General features: G+C 43.8%; 3 protein-coding genes and 1 long non-coding RNA gene across 4 annotated transcripts; all 4 read left to right on the top strand.

Annotated features, from left to right (window-relative positions):
- Window positions 1-5,939: 5,939 nt before the first annotated feature.
- Window positions 5,940-8,472, top strand: LOC123493882 (uncharacterized). The gene is made up of 3 exons (XR_006663288.2): window positions 5,940-5,987; window positions 7,070-7,132; window positions 8,124-8,472. It is a non-coding gene; the product is annotated as an uncharacterized lncRNA (long non-coding RNA).
- A 951-nt stretch (window positions 8,473-9,423) lies between these two features.
- On the top strand, window positions 9,424-13,329 carry LOC109773713 (AT-hook motif nuclear-localized protein 10). The gene is made up of 5 exons (XM_020332423.4): window positions 9,424-10,729; window positions 11,204-11,256; window positions 11,423-11,554; window positions 11,716-11,877; window positions 12,753-13,329. Exons 1-5 carry the CDS (start codon window positions 10,177-10,179, stop codon window positions 13,047-13,049), a joined length of 1,197 nt encoding a protein of 398 aa, XP_020188012.1. The 5' UTR covers window positions 9,424-10,176; the 3' UTR covers window positions 13,050-13,329.
- A 316-nt stretch (window positions 13,330-13,645) lies between these two features.
- Window positions 13,646-16,467, top strand: LOC109773712 (uncharacterized). Its single transcript, XM_020332421.4, has 2 exons — window positions 13,646-14,063; window positions 16,115-16,467. Exons 1-2 carry the CDS (start codon window positions 13,884-13,886, stop codon window positions 16,286-16,288), a joined length of 354 nt encoding a protein of 117 aa, XP_020188010.1. The 5' UTR covers window positions 13,646-13,883; the 3' UTR covers window positions 16,289-16,467.
- A 730-nt stretch (window positions 16,468-17,197) lies between these two features.
- Window positions 17,198-17,948, top strand: LOC109773723 (uncharacterized). Its single transcript, XM_020332436.3, has one exon. It carries the CDS (start codon window positions 17,455-17,457, stop codon window positions 17,794-17,796), a length of 342 nt encoding a protein of 113 aa, XP_020188025.1. The 5' UTR covers window positions 17,198-17,454; the 3' UTR covers window positions 17,797-17,948.
- Window positions 17,949-19,226: the final 1,278 nt, after the last annotated feature.

Raw genomic sequence — 19,226 nt, 5'->3', positions numbered from 1 at the left:
CGGCGTGGTGACGGTGATGGTGATGTGATCCGCGCAGGGCTTCGCCTAAGCACTACGTGAATATGACCGGAGTAGTAAACCATGGAGGAAGACGCCGTACACGGCTTGGAACAATTAGTGTGTCTCCAAGGGGTGCCCTTCCCACGTGTATAAAGGAGGGAGAGGGAGGAGGCCGGCCCTAGGGGGCGCGCCATAAGGGGAGAGTCCTACTAGGACTCCTAGTCCTAGTAGGATTCGCCCCCCCCCCCTCTTTTCCTTCTCATGGAGGTGGAAAGGGGGGAGGAGAGGGAGTAGGAGAAGGAGAGGGGGTGGCGCCCCCCCTTCCCTAAACCAATTCGGCCTCCTCCCTTGTGGGGGGCGCACCAACCCCTTGTGGGCTGGTTAGCCTCCCTCCTATGGCCCATATGGCCCATATCTTTCCCCGGGGGGTTCCGGTAACCCATCCGGTACTCCGGTATGTACCCGATACACTCCGGAACCCTTCCAGTGTCCGAATACTACCTTCCAATATATCAATCTTTACGTCTCGACCATTTCGAGACTCCTCATCATGTCTGTGATCTCATCCGGGACTCCGAACAAACTTCGGTCACCAAAACACATAACTCATAATACAAATCGTCATCGAACGTTAAGCGTGCGGACCCTATGGGTTCGAGAACTATGTAGACATGACTGAGACACATCTCCGGTCAATAACCAATAGCGGAACCTGGATGCTCATATTGGTTCCTACATATTCTACGAAGATCTTTATCGGTAAAACCGCAATAACAACATACGTTATTCCCTTTGTCATCGGTATGTTACTTGCCCAAGATTCGATCGTCGGTATCATCATACCTAGTTCAATCTCGTTACCGGAAAGACTCTTTACTCGTTCCGTAATGCATCATCCCGGAACTAACTCATTAGTCACATTGCTTGCAAGGCTTATAGTGATGTGCATTACCGAGAGGGCCCAGAGATACCTCTCCGATACTCGGAGTGACAAATCCTAATCTTGATCTATGCCAACCCAACAAACACCTTCGGAGACACCTGCAGAGCATCTTTATAATCACCCAGTTACATTGTGACGTTTGATAGCACACAAGGTGTTCCTCCAGTATTCGGGAGTTGCATAATCTCATACTCAGAGGAATATGTATAAGTCATGAAGAAAGCAATAGCAATAAAACTTAACGTTCATTATGCTAAGCTAACGGATGGGTCTTGTCCATCACATCGTTCTCCTAATGATGTGATCCCGTTCATCAAATGACAACACATGTCTATGGTTGGGAAACTTAACCATCTTTGATTAACGAGCTAGTGTAGTAGAGGCTTACTAGGGACACGGTGTTTTGTCTATGTATTCACACATGTATCAAGTTTCTGGTTAATACAATTGTAGAATGAATAATAAACATTTATCATGATATAAGGAAATATAAAATAAAAAACTTTATTATTGCCTCTAGGGCATATTTCCTTCAAATTGCACTTCTATAAATTTTCCAATATTGGGAAACCCCAGAGAGCCACCCGAAACACTTTTTCCGCTGCCACAAGGTTGTGTTCTTCCGCGATCCCATCTGGAGGCCTTTTCCGGTACTCTGTCGAAGGGAGAATCGATCATGGAGGGCTTCTACATCATCCTTGCTGCCCTCCGATGATGTGTGAGTAGTTCACCACAGACCTACGGGCCATAGCTAGTAGCTAGATGGCTTCTTCTCTCTCTTTGATCTTCAATACAATGTTCACCTCGATCTTCTTGGAGTTCTATCCGATGTAATCTTCTTTAACGGTATGTTTGTTGGGATCCGATGAATTGTGGGTTTATGATATGAATACTCCTTGAAAGTAATTGAGTCTTTTCTTAACTTTATTTATGTATGATTGTTATAGCTTTGTATTTCTCTCCGATCTATCCGTTTGGTTTGGTCAACTAGATTGATTTATCTTCAATGGGAGAGGTGCTTTGTAATGGGTTCAATCTTGCGATGCTCTATATCCCAGTGACAGAAAGGGACAAGACACGTATTTGTATTGTTGCCATTAAGGGTAAAACTACAGGGTTTATTCATATTGATTGGGTTTACTTTGTCTACATAATGTCATCTTGCTTAAGGCGTTACTCTGTTTGTCATGAACTTGATACCATAGATGCATGCTGGATAGCGAACGATTGGTGGAGTAATAGTAGTAGACGCAGGCCGGAGTTGGTCTACTTGTCTCGGACGTAATGCCTGTGTAGATGATCATTGCTGTGAATATCGTCATAACTACGTGATTTTCTGTCAACTGTCCAACAGTAATTTGTTTACCCACCGTATGCTATGTGTTCGAAGAGAGAAGCCTCTAGTGAAAACTACGGCCCCCGGGTCTACTTTAATCATATTATAAAAAGCAAAATTCCTTTGCAAGTAACGAGTTCAAGGGGATTGACAACCCTCTTGTCGCATTGGGTGCAAGTATTTGCTTTTATGTGTGCAGGTGCTGTTCACGAGGCTTTGCGTGATTCTCCTACTGGTTCAATAACCTTGGTTCTCATTGAGGGAAATAGTTATCTCTACTATATTGCATCTCCTCTCCTCTTTGGGGAAAATCCCAACGCAACTCACAAGTAGCAGTCGTCGACAACTGACAACGCCATGGCAACGAGGATCGCCATAATGGCCGTGCAAGAGCTGCTGGTGCCCCTACTGGTGGTGTTAAATGAAGGCATGGTAATCTTGATTCACCCCATGATGGTGGGTTGCATGGAGGAGAAGCTCGTGGGTGAGGCCATGGCCCCGTGGGTTTTCCACTGATCATCGGCCAAGAGCTGCACATGATAGTGATGACATCTCCCACGAACATCTCTCCAGGCATGGTGACGAAGATGAAGGCATGGGGAATTATGAGCCATACTATGCGACATCCTCAAGAAGAAGATGTACCATGGTAAAAGTCAAACTAAAAAGGATAGATCTAGCAACAAGTGCACAGATCCTACCGTGTAAACCTGGCTCTCATACCAGATGATCTGACACCGTCTTTAAAGAAGAAGATGTACAAGGGGAGGTATGATATGCACGGCGTAGGATCGATGAATGGATGGGTATGAGTAGTTGTAAGTAGCCAAAAAATAGAAAATAAGATATTATGACCCGACAAGGAGGATGCTAATCTTAGCCTGCAATCTAAACATTCATTGATCCACAACCCGCAATACTGCCCCACACAACCACACTCAAGTCGTGGAGCATGGGATAGGTGCAATCTATAAGGGAAACCACGAACTCTAACCCACACAACACGATCTAGTCATGGAGCACAGATTAGGAGTGACTTTTCCAGGAATCATGAGAATAAGGATAACAAGAATTCTCTAATCTCAGGAGGAGTCTATGTCTTTGGTTTTGGATCGCAAGGGCAAAAGTTCCCAATGAAGGGAAGAGTAGCCTATTTATAATAGGGACAATCCCCCTAGATAGGTGTAAAAGTAAACTAGCTTTGGAAACAAACTTACGTGTGAAACGAAACCAACTTTGGGAATTAATGAGGTAGCTTCTAGAGTTCTCCCATGTGGTGAGTGGATGGACGTCCCCGACGAAACATTGTTCGCTGGAGTTGAAACAATGTTTCTTCAGCATCAAACTCGAGTTGTGGAAACCTTTCACAAGTTGGGGTAGCTAAACTCGTCCAAAACATTGTTTTGTCAGAATGAGAACATAGTTTATTCAGGAGACAACTTATTTCTTCATGAACTCCCAAGTTTGTTTCTTTGTTATAAAACACTTTTGTGTGCAGACTGAAATGTGGTTGGTCTTCTTTAATATTTCACCTAAGCTCAACCAACAACAAAGGAGCTGAAGGCACAACCATGTTTTCAAGGTCATATGGTAAACTCAAGTTAGCGTTCACGTGATCACGTATTTGCTTCGCATGACTTCTTATGATTGGACCGATGATGAATGTTGGTTTGGTGTCAAAGGTTGGGATGTCCTCATCACAAAGTGATGCAGTTATGGTATAAATATAGCATAAAACAAGCAAAAATTATTGATAGGTTTGAGACATATCATGGGCCCAGTCACCCAAGGGAACTAGGCGCCTAGTGCCCTTGGGCACCCCCTTGTCCCAACTCTAGGTCTTATTAGTCCTCATGTTACACATATACCTATAGTATTTTGTATATTTTTTCAGGATGAATCTCTGCAGAAATAGATAGCGTCCAAGAGATTATGTTGAAAACACTGTCACTCCTTATGTTTTTGTCCATTACAACAAGTTTCGAGAGCAAAAGCAATGCAAAAGTGTTCAAACAAGTTATATGTTTAAGACTTATCACACGTCACTAGCATGTAGACCCACATGTCTACAACCGTGCCTGCATCGTTGACCCCAACAACACCTAGCTAATGATAGTGACAATACAATTGTCACCAAGAAGATGACAATGTGACAAATTATCATGTATACTTTGATGATAGGGACCATCATATATACACCTATTCAACAATGACATGAGGATTGCCACAAAATGAATGATATGCAATGATATCTCCCCCAAATACTGTCACCGAGAGCGATCTATGACATAACTTCTATGATGGTCTTAGCAGCAGTCCAAAACCGTCACCAACATCAAAATCAATGACAAATCTTGATATTAGTTGAAAAAATGGGGTTGTCATTAAATATCAGATCGTTGTAGTGAGGACATCGTCTATAAAAAATGTAGAGTACCACACAGCCTCCCCAAGTGGCCATATAGCTTGGTAGTGTGGGCCCCTCATGGCCCACCTTGGACCCATCTTTGATGGTTGGTTTCCCTAGAAAACTTTAAGCACCAACATATCATATACATTTATAACATTTCAAAGATCATGCCCCAATGATATCTAAGTCAAGGAACCCACATACTGTCCTTGTCCGACCAGATACTCCTACTCACCCATAGTTACCCCCTCGTTCCCATGTATTTGCACAAAAATAACAAACACAAAGGGATTTGCACATCCACATTTATCCCCAAACTATAGTATATAAGACGCACACACGTTTAAAAATTAACCTTGATCACTAAATAGACAAAAGCATACAAGTCATGTGATTAAGGGTTATACTATTAGAAACTTTGCTCGAATACAAATTTAGTTGTATGATTTTGGTGGCACATAACCCACATTCGCTGGCAATTGATGGCCGATCTTGATTCTCGAACTACACATGGGCCTTAAAAACTAGAAAGTGGTAGGCAAAGGGACGGAAGTAGTGATTTATAGGAAATTAAGGGGATAATCCAACATATCATCTTAAGAATATCAATATACTTTGAAAGTGATGGATACATAATGTTCTCATCTGTAACACTTCTTGGTGAAATAAACTATTTTTTCCTTGTAAAAAATACATGAAAAAACACCCTGGGGAGTATATATCTACATCATAGAGGAGGGCCCCTTCCTTCTCTGTGTCACTCCTAAAAGTCTAGAAGATATGTGAAAAAGGTGAAGAGAACTAAGAAGAATGCTAATATGATAAGGTAACGTATGAAGAACAATAATTGCAAAAGGCGTTTCAGACCTAAAATAAGAAAATTATAATAGTTTGATCAAACCCCTTTTGCACAATACACTAGACATTATATTTATGACCGTCTTTTGCGGAAACGATATGTATCAAACTATGTCCAACTTTAGAAGGAAATTGAAGCAACAGGTTGAAACTGAACTATGTACCGTAGAACACGGTTGCTTTATCCAGTTGACCAAGACTAGCAACTCCTTGGCTAGTATTTTATGCATGAAATAAATACCCATTTGATTTAGATTTAATGATCTTGATCACCATGTATTAACTCGTTTCTTCATAAAATTAATCATTCGCTCCACTACCATGTATTTCAGTTCTCCTATAAATACAACACCCTTGGTTCTTCCTACTCCACACTACCATTCGAGATACAACCATACAGTCAATCTATCGCCTCACCATCGCAACCTTGTCACATCTAGGTAGGTCCTATTCTTTTAGAAAATCTTGGTAGGTCCTCGCTCCATCTTCTTCCCAACCATACCATTGTTCATGGCCATTTATTTGTTGATCAGTGCCACCGCTTGTTTAGCAATTTCTTTGTTCAGATCTGAATGAACCATGAGTTATGTTCATGCTCGTCATGTTTATGCTCATTTTTTATTTCCATATCGCACCGAAACAAAAAAAATTATAGTTAAAATTCTCATAATTATGAAATTTACATGACGAATTCAATATATGTTATAGATGTGAATTTTCATATAAATGAGTAAATCGTCTTTGAACATATATGGATCCAGCCAAGTCATTTTGAAATGTTTGGGATTTGGTCATACTCTTTCAGGAACATGCGATGTAGTAAAATTGTTTTCAAAGCACATGGGTCTCGTCTAATCTTCGTCTAGATCTTGTCAAATCCTTTTTAAAACAATTGCATATGTAAAACTTTGGAAACATGGTAATGCAGTCAAAAAAATTCCAAAATTTTTTTTTTCTCAATGTTTTTCACAGACATGTGATATTTTCAAATCGTTTTGAGAGAACCTTGCCAGAGCATAGTGTTTTTTTCTCTAGAAACAACATAATCTAGTGAATTTCCATTTAAAGCATGTTTATCTTGTCAAAACCAATCGAACAGAGCAAATTCTGGTCAGACCTTTTCGAGGATAATTGTATCTAGTCAAATCCCATTAAAATAGTTAAACTAGTCAAACTTCTTTGGAAGCATATTTATCTGTTGACTTCCTTCCACATTCATACAAACCTGGAAATTAAAGGAAAAGGAATCGAAGTGTTTCTTTTACTAAAAATGAATCAAAGAGTTGAAACCGGAATATGTATTGTAGAACACAGTTGGTTGCATCCAGTTGGGTGAGACTACCAACTCTTTGAATATTTTTATGTGCATATGGAATGGAATACCAATTCGATTCATATCTTATGACCTTGATCATCATTCAGTGTACTAACCCTTTTCCTCACAAAATTACCCGCTCTCTCATATCATGTATTAAAGATCTCGTATTAATACATCACCATCGGTTCTTCTTGCTCCACACAGGCATTCAGAATACAACCACCCCATCAATCTACCGCCTCGCTATCGCAACCTTGTCAGAACTCGGTATGCCCTCACCCCGTCTTCTTCCCAACCATGCCATTGTTTATTTCCATGTAGTTCATTTATTGGTTCCACCACTTTTTTGGCGACTACATTGTTTAGATCCGAATGAACCATGGGTGATGTTCACACTCGTATGTTTCCTAGTTGTATTATTATTATTGTTGAATTCTCTATCGCAACGAACATAAAAAGTATTTTTAACATTTCTCTTAATTATTATATTTACACGATGGACTAAATACATGTGATAAAGGTGAATTTTCATATGAATGAGTCAAATATTTTCGAAAACATATGGATCTAGTCATAAGCTTTCTAGAACACATGGATCTGGTCAAATCCATTTGAGAACAAGAATCTTGTCAAATCCTCATCTAGATTTGCCCCTTTTAAACCATATATTTTTTAAACATGTTAGTATATTACAAAATAATAATTAAACAGTAGATCTGGTCAAATCCTTTTTTAATAGGACAAATCATAATCTTTAGTAAAGAACTGAATATAGTGAAAATCCTATGAAAGCATGTTTATCTTGTCAAAACCTGTCGAAAACATATGATCCTAGTCAGATCTTTTCGAGTACAATTGGATCTAGTCAAATTCCACTAAAACAAACATGGTGAAATCTATTTGTTAAGAAATATGTTAGAACCACATTGATCGTATGAATTCTTTCCCATATACATACAAACATGGTGAAATCTGTTTGTTAACATATTAGTGTGGTATTTATTTGTGAAATACACGCTAGTCTGGTCAAAGAAAAGCATGCTAGCTAATTTATGGCGTTGGTAACCGAAGTATGTATTGTAGAACACAGTTGGTCGTATCTAATTGACTAGGACTAGCAACTCTCCAGCTCATCTTGGATGTATATAACAGAACACCCATTCAATTCATATTCAATGATCTTGTTCACCATGTAATGTCTTAACTTTTATTCTCATATCATTAATAGTTCAATCCATTGTCACCTATTTTTTCTAAGCCTCAATTCTTCCAACTCCACCCTACCATTCGAGATACAACCATCTCGCGGACCTATCTCCTCGCCATATTAACCTTGTCACATCTCGGTATGTCCTTGCTCCATCTTCATCCCAACCATTCAACTCTTCATGCCTAGGTTGTTTGTTTATTTACATGGCCATTTGTTTAGTGATTACTTTGATCAGATCCGAATGAGCCATGAGTGACATATATGCTTGTATTGTTTCCTAACTATAATGTTTTTACTGTTCATTTATGTATCCCCACGAATTATAAAAGGTATATAGTTCAACCCTTTTCCATAGTTATCAGATTTTACACAATGATGTTTACCTTGACTGCAGTGATAAGTCATGATCATTTATTCGTACTACCTTTATATGCTATTCTCAAGAATATTGCACATATATAACAATACGTATTCACACCTAGCATGATCTAAATAATTATTGCCACGACAATATATGTGATAGGTGTTAATTCTCGTATAACTTAGTCAAACCTTTTCTGAAAACATATGGATCTGGTCCAACCGCTTTGAAATGTTATGGTTATTGACATACTTAAAAAAGCATACAATGTGGTCAAAGTGTTTTCAAAACACATGGATCTAGTCAAATCCCATTTTAGATCAAGGATCTTGTCAAATCCTTCGTCTTGATCTGGCCAAACCCTTTCAAAATGTTTGCATGTGGAAAAAGATCCATTGAGAACATGACAATTTAGTCAAAACCATTCAAAAGTATAGATCTGGTAAACAAATTGAAAACATATAAAAATGATCAAATCCTTTTTCAGCATATAAGAATATTGTCAAATCATTTTTTTTTCAAAATGAACGTAGTGAAATTCCTTTGAAAATGTTCATCTTGTCAAAACGCCGTAAAAAAAGTCCAATTCTTGCCCGAACATTTTTGGGACAACTGCATGTGGTCAAATCTCATTAGACGATTAAATTAGTCGTAACCTTTTTAAAAACTTATTGATGTGGTGAAACCCTTCCATAGACAAACCAACCATGCGAAATCCTTTGGTTAACATATGAATCTGGTCAAGTTTTTTGAAACACATACTAGTCTGGTCAAAGCAATGCATGCTATGTGTATTTTATTATTGGCTTTGCTATCCAGTTGGCATGTGGTGGTAGGGAGGGGAACGGCTTTGGGTTAGGTCCATGTGCACAGTGAAAAACAGACAACAGCAAAAGGAAAAAAAATACACACAGGGTCGGATAAAGCCAAAAGCAGAGGAGGTCACAAAGTAAATATAATAAGTGCCCTGGGGGGGTCAAATAATGTAGATCCTTCCTTACCAATGCAGCCCTGACGCGCCTCACTTACCTGCCCGTTTTTAATCCCCCCGGCAAATTTAATCCCTTTTTCTTTTCTCAAAAGATTACGTGAGAGCGGGGGAGTTTAGAAAGAAAAGCAAAAGAAGAAGAAGAAGGAAAAAGAAACGAAATTGGGAGGAGAGCTCGTGAGGGCTCCCAAATTACGTAGGAGATAAGCGAAATCCCCAAATTTCTCGCCCCCTCTCCTCCCCGTCCGCAGTCGTTCGAGTGGCCTGCGAGCGAGCGAGCGCCCCCGAGCTCCGTCTTCCCCGCGCGCAGTACGAGCGTGCAGCCGAGAGCTTCGCTTTGTTGCTGCTTTTGTGTTTCCTGACTGATTATTTTCTTTGTCTTTTGTCCGTATTTTCGCGGTATTATCCTGGTTTGCGGTGATTTCTCGGTGATTTTGCCGCGCCCTCGCTCGGGCGGGGGATCTGTAATTTCTGCGCCTGGTCTGCCAAATCCTCTCGCCGGGGCTTGGATTACCAACCACCCCGCATTATTTTTCCATTTCGTTCTGGTTTACCGTTTCTTGCTCCCGTTTTCTCCTCATTTTTTCCCGTCATTTGCGGCCTCGCCCCACTCGTCCCAAGATACTGCGAGCTCTGTTCGTCGTCAAAGATTTCGAGCTCTGCGCGCGCGGCGTGGGGTTTATGGTTTTCTTATAGCTGCTGCCGAGCTTGCTTGTTCTGGGTAGGAGCTTCGCTTCTGCTTTTTTTGAGGAATGATGGAGGTGAGGGCGTCGCAGGAGCAGCAGGGAGGGATGGCCGGGAGGGAACCGTTCGGGCTGCCCAACAGCCCGCCCACGCCGCAGTCCTCCGGCCCCGTGCCCAACATGCGCATGACCTACGGCGAGGACGGCAACGCCTACTTCCTCAAGCCGGGCTCAGCTCCGCCGCCGGCGGAGGCGTACCAGCCAGGGGGAGGCGCTGGCCTCGACATGCCGGCTGGCCCCGACGCGGCTGCTGCGGGGGGCAATGGCGGGCCGGCGTTCGAGCTCAACATGGAGGAGGAGGCCGCCAAGAAGCGCGGCCGCGCAATGAAGTACGGCGACGACGGCTCCACGTCCCTGGCATTGGTGCCCGTGCCCATGCCCGGGGAGCCGACGGCGGTGGCGCCCGGTGATTCCGGGGCTTTCTCGGCGCCGGCCGGCAAACCGGCGGCGGGCGGCGTGCTGGCGGTGCCACCGGTGGGGATGAAGAAGCGGGGTCGCCCAAAGGGCTCCACCAACAAGGTGAAGAAGCAGGACAAGGTCATGTCTGCGCTTGCTTTCATCGGTAAATCTCTCTGAACTTCTCCATTTTTCTGTTATTACGGTTTTAATTACTTTTGTGAAGCAATTAGAAGAATTATTTACCTCCTCTTTATTTAATTTAATTACCTGTTTAGAAATTCGAAATTTACTGCCTAGCCTCTGGACATACTGAGTAGCTTTGACTAGATCTGGGGTGTTGTACTGCGTGCAGACTGCAGGTGGAAATTACTGCTGTACCCTTCTTGCTTTTCAAACTGTAGCCTCTTTACTGTGTATGTAGTACAGGCAAGCTTAATTGAATACTTGCAGTGATTTTTGAAAAAATGCATAGTTAAGGATCCCTATTGCCTGACAGTTTCATCACCCAGCTGAAATTGAACTTTTGAACTGAAGCCTTACATGTCTGTTTGACTGAAGTTTAAAATGTGTCGCCCTGCTTCTTCTGAGATCTACACGAGTGTTTGATCATGTTCTTGGTGAAATTGTATCTCTGCAGGGACTGCAGGAGCTGGCTTCACTCCACATGTCATTGCTGTTCAAGCTGGAGAGGTAGTAAAGATTCCTCCTCAATCCCATATTTACATTGTTGCAGTGTCTGTCATAATATGTATTTTCGCATGTCATCCTTAGCACATACCAAAAAGGTGTGCATTTTCACATCGTAACTACAAATTATCCACAACACTTGTGAATAACTTTGAGTGCTGCATTGCAGGATGTGGCTGCAAAGATCCTGTCATTTGCGCAGCATGGAGTTCGTGCAGTTGTTGTTCTTTCAGCAAATGGCGCCATTTCAAACGTGACCCTTCGGCAATCTGCCACTTCAGGTGGGACGGTCACATACGAGGTATGCACTTCTTATTCGAGATAATGCATCTCTTTCGATGAAATGGCAATTGCCAATATACAAAAGTTCAAAAACTGAAATGGTAGTTGTGTTGGAATCACTGTGGACGGCTTGTCTACGACAGGTTTGTAACTGATGGTTCTTCTTGTTTTCTGCCACAGGGCCGATTTGAGATACTGTCGCTGTCCGGATCGTTCACCGTGCAAGAGACTGGAGGCCATCGTAGCCGAACCGGTGGGCTGAGTGTTTCACTTGCAAGTCCTGATGGCCGCGTCTTGGGTGGCGGAATTGCTGGACTCCTGATTGCCTGCACACCTATTCAGGTCTGTTCTTTCACACCAACCTCAAATCTCAGTAAATCATATATATGCAGCCATAGTTTCACTTTCATACATAGCATTCCTAATGAAACTTTCTACATTGCATATGCCAATACAGCCAAAAGTAAAATTCTTTGCATCTTTTCGTCCCAGCGTGTTAGCATTCTTCAGTTTCTTTACTGCTTCAAACTGAGAATAATAGCTTTACTTAGGTTACTTTGTCAATCTTTTCTATCTCATATACTAGCGAAAAGTAAAATTCTGTGCATAATTCGCTTTCAGGATATGAGCATTCTAGCACAACTGTCTGTCTCCTGTGTTTTGGTTTATGATGTGTATGTAAAGTCCATGCCTCTCTGACTGATATTCTGTGCACACTGCTGAAAATTGAATGCTGCTTCATGATTATATTCCTCAATAGCCAGACTGCTATTTACAGTTAGTTCCCTAGAGTTTCCACATCATTGGCATCCACCTACTAGATCAGCTCTCTATTAGCAAGAAAAATTCTTTGCATAATTTTGCTTTGAGTGCATTAGCATTCCTCTGTTTCTTCTTTACTGCAGCAATCGTTTGATGCATAGCTGTACATGTGTAGCTTGTGCATCAAAATTGCTTGTCTTTCCTAGCCCAAAGTGAAATGAATTCAGTATATTAGCAGAATTATTCAGTTTCTTCACTGCTTCATGCCAAGGATGTTAGCACAATGATCTGTCTCCTGGATTTTCGTTTCATGCTGTTTTTGAAAAGGGCATGCCCCTCTGACTGAAATTCTGGGGACACTGTCCAAACCTGAATGTTGGTTCATGATTTTATTTCTCACTAGTCATAGTACACTAGAGAAATGACTAACCAGTGCTATCCTTGCACTCCCACAGGTTGTGGTGGGAACCTTCAACACCGTGGCCGAGAAGAAGAAGGCGCCGAAGCACGCCGCCGCCGCTGCTGCTGCACATGAACCGGCATCCGCGCCACCGAGGATGACGCCGAGCTTCGTGCCGGCGCCGATCGCCGTGCCGCCTCTCGCGCATGCTCCCATCAGCGTCGGGATGGCCCAGAACAGCCCGCCGTCCAGGGGCACGCTGAGCGAGTCCTCCGGGAGCCCGATGAACCAGGGCGTCCCGGCGGCGGCCACTCCCAGCAACAGCGGCCTGTCCAGCATGCCCTGGAAGTGAGCTCAGTGTCAGTCTGCATGCCGTCGTCGTCAGTGACCAGCTTGACGTAGAACTCTGAAGCAGAAGAAGAAAAAAAAACCTGAACTAGATGTTACCGTTGCCTTAGCGTAATCTCGTGGTCGAGACTGTTTGTTTAGGCGTTGAACTGCTTAATGTGTCGTCGTGGATTGTTGTTAGCCCGGATGTCGTGGATTAATGTGTCGGATTATCGTCGTGTCGTCGTCGTCGAGTTTAACCGGTGGTTATCATAAATTTATGAACCTTTGACATTTGGTTGTTCTCTGCTGTGTGTATGTCTGTGATGCTGATGGTTTTTCCTTTTGGTTTTTGTTTTTGCAAGTTTTCCTGTGGTATTGCTAATCTTTCTGCTGCCGTGATGCTGATGGTTTTTCTGTTTGAACTTTTTTATTTTTTGCAATTTTTCCTGTGCTGCTCCTAGTCTTTCTCTAGTGGGTTTTGCCATCGAGTACGTCTTCAGATCAGGTTTACGGTCTTTAGAGAATACGTCTTCAGGCGAAGGCGACGGTTGAGAGATCACAGGAGGCGTCCGGATGCTGGGTCGGCTCGCTGTTGCTGGGTCCCACATCTTCTCTTCCACACAGCAGCAGCGCTACAGCCCAAACGAGAAGACGGCCAAGAGAAGACACCATCGGCGCACGAGACTTGCGGCGCCCACCAACCTCGCCACGCCGGAACCCTAGCCAGCCAGCCGGCGAGCCGTCCATGCGTATCGCCGGAGGGAGGCACCAGTAGAGGGCGGCAAGAGAAGGAGGAGGAGGAGGAGCGCGGAAGCGGAACCCGCGCGGTGTAGGTTAGGACTTAGGAGGGGGCGAGATGTCTGTGCGGATCAAGGCGGTGGTGGACAGGTTCGTGAAGGAGCTGCAGGAGGCGCTGGACGCGGACATCCAGGACCGCATCATGAAGGAGCGGGAGATGCAGAGCTACATCCAGGAGCGCGAGCGCGAGGTCGCCGAGAGGGAGGCCGCCTGGAAGGCCGAGCTCTCCCGCCGCGAGGTAGTAATCCCAGCCCCCAGTGCTCTCTGTCTCCTTTCCCACCAGTCCGATTCATCTCCGTGCGTATGCCCTGGTGTTGAGTCAGTTGGTGGTGGTGTCCATCGCATCGTGCCTTCAGAGTAAGTTCAGAGATCGGTTGCTGAATGCTGGCGCATTTCAGATTTATCAGTGGTCTCGTGTAGACGTGTAGTTGCTGAAGGAATTTTGAAGTTTGAGTGACGTAGTTAAATTTGATTGAAGGTGTTTGTTATGTTAGGTGTTGATTAATCAGTAATTGCTACGCTTTGGGAGCAAATTACCCATCTACAGTTAATATGAGCATCTTTGAGGTCTCTGAGGTTCAGGTGTACTGGTTACGCTACGGTAGTCAGTGACTGGATGTAAACTAGCCAGCTTCTTGCACAGGCATGAAAATTGGTGGTGATATACAGTAGTGATGTGAGTGGGACTGCTGCTGCTCGTATGATAGTTCTCGGTTCTAAGTAATGGAAGGGGCGAGGTCAGAGGTTCAGGCGCACTGGTTACGGTGGGCAGTGACTCGATATAAACTAGCCAGCTTCTTGCAAAGGCATGAAAATTGGTGTTATGATTACCGTAATATACAGTAGTGATGTGAGTGGGACTACTCTTGCTCGACTCATAGTTTTCAGTTCCAAGAAATGTAAAGGGGGGGTTTATCTTGTTCGAAAAAATGTCATGTTCTTCTATTGCTAAGATGATAGGTCCTTAGTGATATGGTGTGAATGTAAAATTGTGAGCCTATGCATGGGATTACCTTAATATAGGAGTAAAACCGTGGTTTAATTTATTATTAGTATTATCACAACTATGTTGTTGTGAGAGAGCAGTAGATTTCTTGAAGCCTGTGGCTCAGTCCATATTTGGGATTCCTTCTGACCGAAGTGCTTTTATCTTCTTTCCTGCATGACTAGCACCAGTGAAAGATACATGCCTCTCTTGTTAATTGACTGCTGAAGTTTTTTTAATTTGCGGATTGAATGCACCCTTTGACTTGTTTTCCTACATGTTTTTTGCTGTTGTTGCTAATGTTGTTATGTGTCGACACGTTGTGCTCATGTCTATGGATTCTGATCTGGCCAGCAACTCATAGAAATACAGAATAGTATTTGGATTGCAAGCATATTTGTGCTGTGATATCAGAAAGATGTGGTGGTGTCTTGTCATATTCTGCAGTTCTGCACACTATTCAGTTAATTGGGTAAAATTATACGGCTTGTGTGGTCGGTACACATGGTTTCAGAGTGTCCTGTGCATCTTTATAAAACAAAATTTGTGGATGTCCAACATTTGAACCTGCAACAAACTGCACAAAATTCATTAACAATTACAGTATCTTTCTTTTTTTGACGCTGCTTACAGTATCTTCTGACTGTAAGAAGGTGTCTAATAGAGAAAAATGTTGTGCTTTAGAATTATGCTCTCTGGTTCATTGTGAATGATTTTTGGTTTGATATTTTTTTTCGAAACGGAGGCAAAAGATTTGCCTCATCAATTAAATAAGAGGAGAATAGAGTTTTACAAGTGACTCAAAATATACGGCATGACAATTACTCGCGACAAACAATAAGCCCTAGTTTCTTAGCACCCGCCGTCACCGATAGATTTGCCTCGTCGATGACGCTTTTGAGGAGGATTGGCGGAGGCGCACTTGTGTCGGAACACCCGTGCGTTTCTCTCATTCCATATTGACCAAGAGACGAGCATGGTGAGGGACGCCATAGCCCTCCTATAGGGATTTTAGGTTTGATATTAGCGTAGTGAGCCCTCTTGCGACAACTATATTTTATCTTATTATGAGCAGGTTAAGTTAGGTGCACATTTGTTCTCTCAAAACCTAAGACATTTATTTGAACTGTGTTAGAAGCAGACTTAAACAGGACCTTCTTATAATCTTTGAAAAGATTTATTGACAGATAAAACTGAACTGTGCCTAATCAATAACCCTAAAACATATCCATTCCTTCTGAAATGAAATGATTACACTGTCAGTGTTTAGTTATCATGGCTTGATCCAGACTCATCTTTGACAGGCTGAGATTGCGCGGCAAGAGGCGAGGCTGAAGATGGAAAAAGAGAACCTGGAGAAGGAAAAAAGCGTCCTCATGGGAACCGCCTCCAACCAAGACAACCAGGACGGAGCCCTCGAGATCACCGTCAGCGGCGAGAAGTACAGATGCCTTCGTTTCTCCAAGGCGAAGAAGTGACGGACGAACGAGGCGCCGAGTAGGCCGCCGTGTACTGAACTAGGCATAGATCTGTGTACCACCAAATCACCAGCGTTGGGCCTGATTCCGATTCAAATTGAATTCTTTCTGTACAGGGAATTCTGAAACAGGGGCAATAAAGTGCATAGCAGCTCATGCCGAGCTAAGGATCTTGATTATCTGCATTTTAGGTGGTGTGCAAGTGCAACTGCTGCAAATGGGACTCAGCCGATGGAGGCTCACCTGTCAGTTGTCATTGTCTTGTCCGGTACACCATACCAGGCCCAGCTATGCAGCTATGCTAGCAAGTCGTTAACCACTAGACCAGCTCAGTGCTGGCGGTACGAATGTTGAAGTATTAATTCTCCAATGTCTCCCCTTGCTTTCTTCTAGGCCATCCCTCAAAAAATAAAAATAAACTTTCTTCTAGGCCAGCATTAGCATATCAGGCTATGTCGGTGTTCCAGCTAATTGGGCGCTAAGAAAGGAAATGAATGTATCTACTCCTTCAAACAACAGGAAAGCAGACACGCATCCTACCCGCATCAATGCCTCTGCCCTCTCGGCCATGACAGCCTCTCGATATTCCTGCCAACCTCTATAGTATCTCATCTTAATTAATTAACTAAGCTCCCCGTTCTTAACAGCTACGAAAACTGGCAAATCTTCTCGACTACTCCTGGAAATTTCCTTGTAAACAAAGCGTGGTGCAGCACATTGCTCGGTTTAGTCCACCGAATGTGACCAACAGCCTGTGTACCAGAGCACTTTATTATGCCACTTTATTTATACAAACGTACACACGTCTTGAGATAGTACCAAAAATTCCAGCTTTGGGAACAGCCATTTGTTTAGCCTTGGAGTGCCATTAACGGCTGGCCCCTTTGGCAGCTGGGGAAGCGAGCGGAGAAACGGTCGTCGTCCTCCGGGCCACGTACGGGCCCCGCGGCCCAGCTCGGGCGAAAGCGCCATGGAAACGCTCTCGAACGACACACCCCCGCAGGGAACGCGCGTCCGTCCCCCGTCGCCGTTGCCGCCACGTCTATAAAACCACCCGCGACCGCGAGTCCAACGCCACCACCACACATCATCCATCATCCGTCGCTCCTGCGCGCCTACGTGCGAGCCGCGGAGAGGAAGGGTTCGTGTCCTGTCGGCCGGTTGACATGGGCGCCACGTCGTACGAGAGGCTGTCCGGCCACGCCGCCGGGAGCGGGCGCCGCGGCGGAGGGCTAGGGGCGTGGGCGGCGCTGAGGCGCGGGCTGGCGCGGCTGTGCGCCGCGCGGCGCGGGCGGTGGGCGCCGGCGAGGGGCATGCTGGTGCGGGCGCGGGGGAGGAGCTGGCGCGGCCGCAGGAGGGTGGCGGCCGGGTGCGGGTACGACTCCGAGGGCTACGCGCGCAACTTCGACGACGGTCTTTGGAAGGCGGAGGAGGGCGCGCCGTGGCGGGCCGCCGGGCCGGCCATCGGCGCCTGCAGGCTCGCCCGCGCCGTGTCCTCCGTCCAGTGATTCATTCTTTTCCGCGTTTTTGTGATCGCCCTGTGCGTTGTGAGGTAGCTATTGGTTATTTTTTTCGTAGTTTGATTAATTGTAGGACAGTTTTGCTTGTAGCTTGTAAATCAGGCACGCGGAATTGAATAAATCTCGATGTACATGGCCAAGCTTTTTAGTAGTTCGTTTGGAATGGTGATGATACATGAAGAAAATAGGGCAGATATGACGAATGTTTGGCACAAATTATGATATGGCACTAGCACTAAGCTATCTCAAAACCTGTCAATACAAAATCTGAAAGTTCAGAGATATAGCAAACATACCAACTCATTAGCTCCTTACAAAATGGACTTATTAACAGGTCATGTAAAATAACTTGTGGTTACTTCCAAAAGGAGCTAGTACAAGGTAAATGTTATCATGTTCACACTTACGTCTCGCATCACTGGCCGTGTAGGGTTAGCCGTTGGTTTTACACTCACAAATTAATTGTCATGTACCACACGAGCACCTTGAATACAAAACATAAGTTAATAAACTTGCTAATACTAGAATATATACAATGAGTTTTACATTTCCAAATATAACATAAAGTTTGGTGCTCGTAAAATGACCAAAATTTGGTACTAACTTCGATATTCTTTCAGACGCTTTTGACCAGAAAATAATAAGAATAAGCTTAGTTCTACTATGAAACTTTCAGATACCTATATCGTAGGAATTTCGGTGCATTTTTAACAAAAAGAAGTGTCATCGGCACACACTAGTCGAGCTGCTGTGAGTTGGCTTTGTGAGTGAGGGCGCATATGGTTTTGATTTCTGGCGTCATTCGCCTCTTCACTTTGTGGTCTAGCTATGCACCTGGTTAATGTTTGGCCATCATCATAAATGATATGTGATTAAGTGCATTTTTAGCAAATATGTTTTTATTCGGTAATGTTACCCAGCAAACGCCATTTGATGGCAGTTGTAGTTGTGAGGAAAGATCAAACGACGGCAGTTTTAAAACAAAAAATGAACTCTTTGAAGAAACTGCCATGTCGCTCTGAAGCAACTGCCATGCCCTCACAACTAAAAACACCACCTAAAACGTTTGCAAAGGCCACCCTCTCTGGCGAAGCGTCCGCCAGTTAACAGGGTCCTTTTTATTTGGGGGAGGGGTGTTATGCCACCCCCAATGGGATCCACCATTGACCCATGTCTCACATACATGTACGTCATATGAAATTGGTCTTGTTTTTTGTTATGTTTTCATACAAGTCTATATGCGGTAACTATTAGGTTCACCACACTGGTTAGCCCCACCCAAGTTATCAAGGAGATAAACTAGTACACCAATAACAATGACGACAATAACCACCAACAATAAATAAATAACAACAACAAAGACAACAACCGAGCAAGGCTCAAAAGAAGTTGCCGAATGCAGAAACATAGAGAAGGCG

Source organism: Aegilops tauschii, chromosome 5, assembly GCF_002575655.3.
Source record: "Aegilops tauschii subsp. strangulata cultivar AL8/78 chromosome 5, Aet v6.0, whole genome shotgun sequence".
NCBI classification, from domain to species: domain Eukaryota; kingdom Viridiplantae; phylum Streptophyta; class Magnoliopsida; order Poales; family Poaceae; genus Aegilops; species Aegilops tauschii.
The sequence above is the reverse complement of the archived record's forward strand: the minus strand, read 5'-3'. Positions and strand labels throughout refer to the sequence as shown.